The 11,496-nt window shown below is 41.2% G+C and overlaps 1 protein-coding gene across 7 annotated transcripts in view; it reads left to right on the top strand.

The window, feature by feature from the left end:
* Positions 1–8,022: 8,022 nt before the first annotated feature.
* nlgn3a (neuroligin 3a) overlaps positions 8,023–11,496 on the top strand; it is an 88,900-nt gene continuing 85,426 nt past the window's right edge. For 5 of the 7 annotated variants that reach the window (XM_026330316.1, XM_026330315.1, XM_026330314.1 and 2 more), the window contains exon 1: positions 8,023–8,143. In XM_026330316.1, coding sequence (XP_026186101.1) covers positions 8,038–8,143 — 106 coding nt within the window. In that variant the 5' untranslated portion in view covers positions 8,023–8,037. Of the gene's footprint in view, positions 8,144–9,244; positions 9,305–11,496 lie in introns of all 7 variants that reach the window. The other 2 variants (XM_026330311.1, XM_033325407.1) reach the window with 1 other exon arrangement.

Here is an 11,496-nt window from a genome sequence, read left to right as displayed (position 1 = left end):
AGGAAAGGAAGATATAATTATAGCCATACTAGCTGCGCTGTGAGACTTAGCAAAATGTCAGCATGAACATGCTCACTCTGAAAATGTTACCTTCCCAGTGTTTAAGATATAATGTTCTCCATTGTCACTCTAATGTGTTACTATACTTACTTGTTACTCTTGCTAATTGCCGCTAAACACAAATTGCAACTAGGTCTGAAGAGAATGAGATTAGTTTGCAGGTATAAACCTGGATGAATTAAAATTTTCATGTGATTGGCAATAGATTGCATTGCTAAAGTTACATAAATGTCTGTAGCAAAATTCAGTTCAGGTCATTTCATAGATGGCAAGGTATTTCACTCAAAACCTTAAGAGCCCGCTTCATAGTGGTGCTAGTGAATAGTCAAGAGATTACCCAAGTCAGAAGGTTTCACCCTCTAGGGACGCAATTTCCTGTAAACCCATCCAATAGGTGTCAAGATATTGTACTGTGGAAAAGATGGACCAGACTGACATTGTGGTCCCTAGAGCCATGCTGCTAGCACAGCTCAAAAATCCCTAAAATTCATTGCACAGGTTATACTAAGGACTGAGTGTCTATATAATTTAACAAGAGTAACAGTGAGAAATGGTGTTTAGTGGTTGTTGTAAAAGATGTAACGTAAACAAAATCATCCAATTTTAACTAACCTTGTTTTCAGTTAACAGTTTGGCATTTCTGGAAGCCCTTACTGTCTTGTGCTCTATGATTAGTGGGACTTTGGAGATGTGTTGGCAGGGTGAAATTGCAAACACTGTCAAGAGAACAGATCCCACCCTGCAAATGGCAACTGTGGGAGTTTGGATAATGATTATTCCATGTGTAAAGCCTTAATGTGTTTACATACAGCTAGATTAGAGACGGACCCAATACTTGCCCCTGCGGTTTCTCAAAGAATCCCTGTGGGCTACTTGAGTGATTAGCTACTTTGAGTTTTTTCAGTAGGAGTCTAGTGGGATTCTGTCGCAGATCAATAGGAGTTAGAATGATGAACCGTTGGGGAAATTTCTTTCTTTATTATTTTTTTAATGTAAATTCCTCTGTCTTTTTTAATCTAATTTAATAAGTTTGCCTTGATTAGTGCCCCCCCCCCCCCCCCCCCCCCCACCGCCCCCCCCCCCCCCACCGCCCCCACATATTGTTGTACAGTACATATCACATTAAAGCCTAAACTGTATCTGACACTCAGAGGCTTGCACACCCAGTCAAGAGAAAGACAGGCAGTATAGGTGTAGGAATGGCCCACTGCTTCGACTTGCAGGTTTAAAACTTGTAGATCAAATCTGTCCCTATCATTTTAGTCATGAAGAGCAAACAGTTGTTTCAAGCACCGTCAGCAGTTAACAGAATGGCCATTATTTATTTGCTGGGCAGCCACAGAATTCATCTCAGCATGCACTCACCTGGAATCTATCTTTATTTGGCCTGCCTAGCTCACCTCTTCATGTTTCCTTGGCTGTCTGGCTAGTAATGATACTCATGGCAGTCTTTATCCAGCAGCCAGGGGAAGGGGTGGAGACACACAGCTTAGCAGGCAGCCACGGCAGCAGCACCATCACTCCTCACTATTTCCTTTTTGCTTCTTTAAAAATATGTCAGCATCACCGTGGTCATTAGCAGTCAGAATGTGCTGCGTCTTTGTCCTTGATTTAATGCCAAATCTTCTAAGTAATAATGACTGCACAGACTCTGTGTCGGATGAAAAAAAGCAAAGGAAAGGAAGTGTGTGCCCCTCATCCCTCATTGTTTCCCAGCAGAAGCCTGGTGAAGCCGCTGTTTGGGGTTGACACTTTGTGAATGTTGTTTCTGAAACATGCCAATCTCCTTGATGTAATATAGCGTACTGTTGTTCATCAGAGCGTGGCTGCGAGAGATGTGCAGGTATGTGTGTACATTCATTCATTATTGATTTTTGCTGTGTTTTGAAATCCCTCTTTTCCTATTTGAAATAAAGACAATTTACAGATGCATTTTTCACATTACTGACACAAAGGCCAGAGAGCAAGCCTTTCATAAACCAAGCTTGTCTCCAAATACAGCCTTTGCACCAATGTATATCGGAGCATAAAGACAAGGTGAAGACACTAAATTAAGCTTTTGCCATCATCTCTCACATTTTAATGAGTTCAGCTGAGGTAACTGCCTAGGCACATAGGATCTGCTGGTTCCCATCTTGTTGCCTGACTCTTATGGTTTGTGTAATGGCACATTCAGTTTTGGTTATAGTGTTAACAGCAACAGAAGCTTTTGTAATCAGTGATTACACTCTCTTAGGTGAGGTCTGCTCACTTCATTTGAAGTTGGTTGTTCCAGAGGACTTATGCAGCTTTGTGAATGCCTTTGTTACCGTCTAGCTACTATAATAACAGTGAGAGGAGAGTCAGAAGCTCCATCTACTCAGAGCTCTTATTGGTTCCTTTTTTATCAGAGTCCATTCAGCCTCTCTCTAAGGGATGTCGGGGCGTAGGAATACATTTGGCTCTGTGCTCAGACTTTTATTGCGATGCAGAGATCTCGCCGCTCTTGGAGAACAAAGGGTCTTTTACAGTAAGTGTACACGGCTCTGGGCTCTGACCAAAATAAAGGGGAAGGAAGTCTATGTAGTTTCTTCTAAATATGGGATCTGTATGGGGACAACTCACGTCTTGTACCGTTGGGGTGCTTTTGAATAATGATGAATAGGGTTGGACCGGCAGAACTTAACATGTCCTATTAATCAGCGACTGGAGAAGTGGGGATCAGGGTGTTTAACAGCGTGTACTTGGTGGAGTGCCGTCTTGCATTAACGGCTAATAACCTCCCATAGAGTCAGCACAGCAACCGGCCCTTCCCCTCCGCCTCCATCACCCCAGTTGTATTTATTACGGGCTGCAAGGCCACGGTGATGAGACGATCAATATTTCTGGGATGATGAGGGAGAACTCATGCAATCTCTCTCCCTTGCTCTGTTCCTCCCTTGGCAGGGCTTCAGCAGGTAGAGAGATCAAAGCAGAGAGGACCTCTGAGATGCTGTTGGAGGGGAGACTGATGAAGTCCTCTGTGCTGTGTGTCCTCTAAACACACACACTTCATCACACTGTCCTATGTCCTTGCTGTGTCCTGATTAAAAAGTTTGACCTGATGTATTTTATCTTGACTAGAATTAGTGCTATCACAGTTTTCCTGCTGCTGTGTGAGCAGATCTAAACAGAAATGGCTCCAGTTAAAATAGAAATGGAAAATCATATATCTACAGGCATTATACGGTTCCCTTTTGAAAACCTCCTTTGGACAGACATCTTTCTCTATTTGTAGGATTCAATATGTGAAACTTGCTATCACAGAATGGAACATAAATGAGGTGGCACGGTGGAGCATGGTTAGCACTGTTGCGTCACAGCGAGAAGGTTTGAATCCTGTTCAAACATCGGGGCCTTTGTGTGGAGTCTTAATGTGTGGAGTGTGCACATTCTCCCCATGCCTGTGTGGGTTTTCTCTGGGTCTTATGGCTTTTCCTCACAGTCCAAAGACATTGGGGTTAGGTTAACTGGTGACTCTAAATTGCCCGTAGGTATGAATGTGAATGTTTGTTTGCCTCTGTGTGTCAGCCGTGTGATAGACTGATGAACTGTTCAGGATATACCCGCTTGTCACGCAATGTCAGCTGGGATTGACCCCAGCCCACCATGACCCTGAACTGGACTTAGCAGTATAGAGAATGGGTGGATGGATTATAAATGTGATCACTGTGAATTCGAGTTGAAACAGTTTTTGAAGATGGATCAGACATGTGGGTGATCAAGCCCGTTTTATTAGATTTTATGATACTTTTACATTCTGTTATATTAGGTACACATAGTTAAAAGTAATGTGGTCTAATTCAACAGCTCTGAACCACATTCTACATTCATGAAGGTTATAACAGAGGTCAGTTATTAAAAAAATGTTTTAGAGAACCCTTAATTCAACTTTACTGCCATTTTAGAGGCTGTAGTTCTGTGCTCCTGTTGAATTGTACTGTGTACTCTTGAGAGGGTTTTTCTATTATTTCACTGATATGCTGTAAAGGGAGTGAACAACATTTTAATTCATATAAATGATGTGCATATTTAAACAGCTGTTTGAATGTTATCAACCCCTTAAATGGCCATCATCAGTTATTATCACTCCCCTAGTTATGATCCAGAAGGGCCAAACTGCACCCACTAGGTGTTTGCCTTTTGGTTACTTTTTATATCCAAAAGTAAGCTAAAGGAGCAAAACTAAGACGACCCTGGTATAAATAGTGAAGGCCACATAGGAACGAGGTTATGGTTGTGGTTGGTATTACAAAATGTAGGACTTTCAAAAGGGAAACATCTGTTCGTTTCCCTGATGTATAGGTAATTGTTGTATATAGACTACCAGTCAAAAGTCTGGGGTCATTTCTTTCTACCTCCAACTTTTCAGTTTTTAATGACATTTTAAGTCCAGCGATTAATCTTAAATGGCACAAAGAAAAGTGGTAACAAGAGATAAAAAGAGATTAAAAAGGGGGTCACTAAAAACTGAAAATTAATTTGAATTTCAAAGATCTTGTTACTTACATTGTTCCTGCAGCACTAGAAGGAAATCAAGCCTTGAAATGAGCCTTGATGTGAGATGAAAATAGTTCCTACAGGTGTCCCAACTTTTATTAACTACTTGCGTCAAAATCTGTGGCAGCATGGGAACGTGACTATGCTCTCTGACGCATTATTTGGACAATGCAGCACAGCAGGAAGTAGTATTTGCAATTATAATGATGAGAAAAAGACTATTAACCAAGGGAGTCAGGATAATGACCCACAAACTACCTATAGCCTGTATAATATAACTGCTTAAAATGATGGACTGACAGATGCTTCAGGTGAAGAGTGAAACAGAGAAACTGGATACTTGAGGGGACGTCAAACATGTGACCGTTAGTGTACCTGGTTGTTTTTATGTATAAAGCTATAACATGGACAATGCCTTGCCACATCATAATGACGTATATATTAGGCCATATCTATCCTCCTGATGACAGCCAATACATGGGGTAATAACAGTCAAAGTGGGTGGACAAGATAATAGAAACCCCTGTCAGTATAACACAATCCAGTTCAGCAGCATATCTAACTACAGTCACTACCCGTCTAGAACAGTTTAAAGAAAGCGGATCATTATACTTGACATGATAGCAGTATTTAGTGTAGGGCTGTTATAAAAACCGAAGTGGTTTTGGATGCAATGTGTTATGTATTGTTTTGTTTTCTAGGTGTTTTCTTGTGTTATTCTGTTTTAGGTTCAGATGTTTCACTCATGCTGAGGCTGTCAGTGATGTGATATGTCGAAATAGCGTAATGTACTTGTATAAAGATCTAGAGGAATGAAATACTTTCAACATTATAGGTCATATAGTCTTTTAATGTGGGGATATGGCAATAATGTCTGCTAGGTTTTGTGCCTCTGTTACAGAGATTTTAGCAAGCAGAGAAGGGGCTTTTCTAGCATTTTGAAGACTTTGCCAGCCTTTGGCCCCCAGCTATGCATGCCTTTTAGTCCCCAGATTGGATATGGATGGCTTTTCATGTATTATCACGTAAAAGGTTTGCAGTGTGCTGAAGTCCCTGAGCAGAAATTGTCCACCACACACATTTTCATTTACACAAGTATCAGTTCAGGTGTGCTCATCTTCAATATGTACGCATGTGTTTTTGATATGACGTGAGGTCTTACATGTACACATGTGGATTGCACCAGTAGGCTTTCTGCTGATGCACTGCTGTGGCAGATGGGAATAGCTGCCTAGCGATAACAGCACCTCCAGGAATGTCAGGATTGCTTTCTCTCACTGGTTAGTGGCACTCCAACGGCTGCTGATACATTATAAATCATTTACACATCATTTTGGAATGCAATATCCGCCTCTAAATGCTGGATTTTCTTCTTTATTGTTATTAGAGTGAATGCTGCAGCAGGCACACAAGGCTGAGAGGGACCCTAAGCTACAGAAATTGAAAATTGATCAGGCAGTGTGGGAAGGTGTTGTTGCTGGCACCACTGGTTCACCCTGGGACTCTAGATTAGCATTTATAGCACAGTCACTGGAAGCACCCGTGTTGCCTGTAGCTACATCCTCTTCTGCCCTATTCATCCCAAAAAGTAATCTCTTGTAAGAGCAAACCAGGTTTGAAATTTAAATTTTACCCTGTTCATTTATACCAAAGGGGGATGCAGGGTAAATGCTGCATGACATACAGTAACATAAAGCAGAACATGAAATTTTTATCATGGTGTTATGTTCCAGTGTGTGACTCCTGCTTCTGGGTTTTAGCAGTTATATTCCTGTAAATATTACTATTCTTTAACTATTAATGCAAACATTAAACATTGAAGTGCACTGTAATTACCTACTGACAGCTGATGTGTTTCACATTTCATTTGTCATATTACATTAGATTAGATCAGATTAGATAACACTTTATTCATACCCTGGCAGGGAAATTCAGGTGTTACAGCAGTAATAGAAAAATGTACAGGAGAAAGTAATAATAATAATAAGGTGAGCCTGTCAGATGTCAGTGTCAGATGGTGTCACTCTGTATAAACAGGAATACAGAGGTGAACAGTGACAAATTTAGTGACAGTTATGGAGTCTGGGACCAAGGACCTGCCGCAGTGCTCGTTCACATACCACAGGTGTAGCAGCGCTTAGCTGAAGGTGCCGTTGAGGCTGTCTGCACTCCTTTGCTGGTCTGTCCACTCTCACCAGTTTTTAACCTTCACCGGCACTGCTGGCTTGTCCATTTTATTGGGGAGAGATCTTACATTACCCATAATGATAGATCGAAGGCAAGGTTTTTTGTGACGCCTCACTCCCACTCTGTACCCTCTTCTCTTCCTCCTCAGCTCCTGTGGGATTTCAGGTCTTTTGCCCGCTGGCAGTCCTGTGCTCTGCAGAGCTAACAGTTGCTCCCATGTGTAAATAATGCTGTATCCACGGTAACCTGACCCTGTCTTTCAAAATCCTCTCAAACAAGCATAAGAATCAGTAAATGAATAACAATTCCTCATTTGTCATCATCAATAAAAAAACAGTGTGTAACATGAATTGCTGGAAGGTATCATAGCGAAGACTTATTAACATCTTTCAAAAATAACAAATATAAAGATGAGCACTGTAACTGGCTGCCATCCCACAGGCATCATTCGTATTATTAGGCACATCTTGATAAGTTTTACAAGAATTAATTGCAACATCCAAGTCAAAGGCAGGTTCTTGATTATGTGGATTGATGATAGCACCAAAAGCTTTACGTCATGACAGAAAATAACTACACAAGTCAACAAAAACGACTGACTAAAAAGGGAACTAAACTGGTGGGCTGTCAGGAAGCTGTCATTAATTTCCTTGTTCTCTTCTGTTTCAGCACTGGCTAAAGGATCTGACGAGCGAAAACAGAGGACAGTGGATAAGGACCTTAGTGTGTAGAGGAACTTCATAATTGTTTCTCCCCATCTGTAAGCCGGCAGGCTCCAGTATCACAGCTGATGACTGTCCCTCAGGTGGCTGGACTGCAGGGCTGAACAGGAAGCCTGTGTATTTGCTGAGGGGGTGCCCCAGCTTGTATGTTGGTCACTTGCAGTTGCACTCACTTACGAGGACCATGTGGTTTTCTCCAAGGAGAGGCTGTCTCCCCTCACAGAACTGCCCTGGGGCCCACTGTTGCACTGGTTTCAGCACGTGCTTGTGGGTATTAAGTTTTTGTTGGTGCTTTGCGGTTTTGAGAGGGCAGAACTACCACCCCACTGTGAACACTCAGTATGGGAAACTCCGAGGGGTGAGGGTGCCTCTGCCTAGTGAAATTTTGGGGCCAGTGGATCAGTACCTGGGGGTTCCATACGCTGCCTCCCCAGTGGGAGAGAAACGCTTCATGCCCCCTGAGCCTCCTTCATCCTGGTCAGGAATCAAGAACGCGACCCACTTTGCTCCTGTCTGCCCTCAAAATATTCACAATGCTGTGCCAGAGATCATGATGCCAATATGGTTCACCTTCAACCTGGATATAGTTACCACGTACATACAGGATCAACATGAGGATTGCCTTTATCTAAATATCTATGTTCCAACAGAGGATGGTAAGTGTGTCGAGTATACAGGACAAAACCAAACCTCTTCTCCTCTCCTCTCCTCTCTTCTCCTCTCCTCTCCTCTCCTCTCCTCCTCTCTTCTCTTCTTCTCCTTCTGTCCTTTCTCTAAAATTTTGTCTCACCTCTGTATTTTTTTGCGCGGAGCATGACCTGTTGTCTGGCGCATGCTGTGTCCGTTACCATCACCTCTCAACCTACCATCTTGACTTGATCTTTCATTTAGTCTTTTCATCAACTCTTCCCTTCCATGCCACTGTTAGAGGTTCCTCTTTTGATGACTAAATGGCCTATTAATACAACTGAGTAAAAAAGAGCAAAGAAATCTCATCATCCAAGAAAGAGATTGGAAATACTTGGTGCACCTTCCTACCCTCACTGTCTTCACTGTTCTGGGAATATTAGCCATAAGTGATTAGTAGCCTGCCTCATAAGTGAATGATCTATTACTGTAGGGTTGGTGAAATATTCTGTCTGGTACACAAGAGGCCTGTGGCATCAGCCTGACCTATGTAAGACCCATTACTCTCCTGGTTTCCAGTTTGCCCTTACACAAAGCAGAATTGAAGAGTAGATTTTGTGCAAAAGGAAAACTTAAATTGGGCTGTACCATGACTAAAATCCCTAAAAAAAACTTTTAGATTTCTAGATCTTGATTCTCTTAAATGTGCCGCATCATTTCACCACTTGAAGTAGAACCACACAGGAAAATGGGCTCGAAACGTTAAGTGCTCAGAGAATGGGCATTTCCACTTATCAGATTAGTATGCAATTTGCCAAAGTTTGTAAATGTAGCCCTTCTGCCTTGTATGTGGCTGTAATGGGTCTTAAATAGAAGTGCATGTGAATATGGGCTTCCTGTGTCCCAGGATGCAGCAAATTCATTCCACCATTTTGGAATATTTCTGCAGCAACACTCCAGTTATTTTCTCAACAGGTTCTCTGTTGTTCTTGTTCTTGAGGGTGGGAGGGTGGGAGGAGGAGGGAAAGAGGGTGAGGAGGGGGTCTGACTCAGTCTGAGCTGTTGCATGTCACAATGCGATCTTTTCCAGAGCTCTCTGTTATTTTGTAGTTTTTCCATTCATTTTACAGTCAAAAGAATATCCAAGGAATGTGCCAGGAAACCCAACAAGAAAATGTGTAGAAAAGGAGGTATGTAAAAAAAAAAAAAAAAAAAAAAAAAAAAAGATAAAGAAAAAAGCAACATGGATCCAAAGAGAGGAAATGAAAGAGTGAGAGAGGAGAGTGATGGGTGCATCCTTCCAAAGCTGCCAATATCACCACCTATCAACTCCCAAATCAAAGTGCTAATTGGGATGAACGTGGGACTTGTGACTCAGATCAACCTTGACATGAGTGTGAAAGATGAATGAGTGCTGTGTTGTGTGTAGGTGTATGTGTATATGTGTGTGTGTGTGTGTGTGTGTGTGTGTGTGTGCTCGCGTGTGTGGGTGTGCGTGCACATGTGCATGCTGTTGTTTGATTTTACTATGGAAGTAAGTGTCAAGGAGTGATATTCCAGGTCCCTGAATACATCATGGAGTTAACACAAGCAATACTCTGTGATGTCTAAGAATAACATGCATTTTATTTATTTAATTTTATTTATTTATTTTATTATGGCTTGTTCATGTTTAAAGTGTAATATTTTTAAGATAAATGCATCTGTTGATTAAATCAGAAGCATGAGTGCATCTTTGAAATACAAGAACATAAAATTTGACTCAGTATGCAGCAAACTTTAGCCATGTTTCAGACTACTCTCACAGCACTTAAGACAAAAGCTTATTGGAAGTATTTGTCAAACACGACACCTGAAAGCATCAGTGTGCCATTGATTAAATTACACACACAAAAAAAAATGGCAGGCCACCTTTCTCTTAAATTTATTATTCACAATTGTTCAAATAGGGGGTCAGTGGGTTATTTTATTGGCATGACAGCTTTCATCTATCCATGTGGCAAATGCTCGAACACACAGTGATGCAGAAACACAGTTCAATTTAATTAGAAACAGCTAAAATCGTACCGTTGGTAGCAACACAAAGCTAATTTTCTAAGCCTGCCTGAAGGCACTAAAAGGACCATCCGGGTCACCTAAAGACTGTGATCCTGAACATATCGTGCTCTACAGTAAAGATTCTGCTGCTGATTTCCACGGACGCAGGAGGCAGCTTCTGGCCTCACTCTGTGTGTTTGTACATTCTGCTTTGGTAAACCAATTTGGTTAGAGACAGACTGGCCCTCCAGGCACTTCTGCTTCTGAATTAGTCCCAGTTGGGAAATATACACAGAAATATCTCTTTAATATTCCCCTTCCACTTGGAATTTTTCAATTATCTTCTCCATGTTTGGTAATGAGAAAATGGCTTATCAAAAGTTTCATATGTTGGTTTTGTGACACAGAGGGATGATTGCTGCATAGTTCCTCTGCTATAAACATGAAGGTTGTAATTTTCAGTCTTCCTGAAAATTCTCTTTTTATTCCAATTGCACCCATTTTTTTTTTTAAACAGCTTCTGCTAATCTTGGCTTATGTTGAATTAGCAGTGCAAATTACACATAATTTATCCTTCTTAGGCAATGTGGAAAGCAACCTCAGAAGCATACATTGGTTTTAGTTAAATGTTTCCAACAGGGATGTTAAACTTTTGTTTGACAAATTCAAACTGAATTTGGAAACAATGCAACGGTTCATCAGTTCCCTTATTTTGATTTCCACAGTCAGATTTAGTCCATAAAGTTGTAAATACTAATAGGGCAATATGTTTTCTATTTCAAAATGGCATGCTTTTAGTGGAGGGCTGTATAATTCAGTAGAGTCATACACAGTGTGCATCTTCAGTAATAATAACATCTCCACTGGCAATTTTGCAATCTGTAAAAGAGTGATTAATTTTCAGAAAAAAAAGAGCATGGTATTTCACTCTTGATGAAATGGTTGTGTGATTGTTGCCAAGCAACAGTCTGTAGTTGTGACAGGAGCAGACTAAATGGCCCTCTTACCTAGCGTGAAGCACCTCTGTTGTGTTGCAATGGTAATGCCTATCAAGTGAGAAAAATATATCACCCATGAACTCTGTAAAATGCATCACACAGGATTTAGTTATATTCTGGTGTTTTATGAGGCAAGAGGTTCATATATAATATAATGATTTGTACAGTAAAGACCATGTGTAAGACAATAATGAGAAGAGTGGTAGTAACATTTATTTATAGAACTGTTTTTTAAAGGGGGCAGCACGGTGGGTCAGTGGTTAGCACTGTTGTCTCAAGACGTTTCCTGGATCAAAACCCAGCAGGGAGTTTGCATGTTCTCCCTGTCAGCTGGTTTCCTTTCATAG

This window comes from Mastacembelus armatus, chromosome 10, assembly GCF_900324485.2.
Source record: "Mastacembelus armatus chromosome 10, fMasArm1.2, whole genome shotgun sequence".
NCBI classification, from domain to species: domain Eukaryota; kingdom Metazoa; phylum Chordata; class Actinopteri; order Synbranchiformes; family Mastacembelidae; genus Mastacembelus; species Mastacembelus armatus.
Note: the sequence above shows the minus strand (reverse complement) of the source record. Positions and strands in the feature narration are given on the sequence as shown.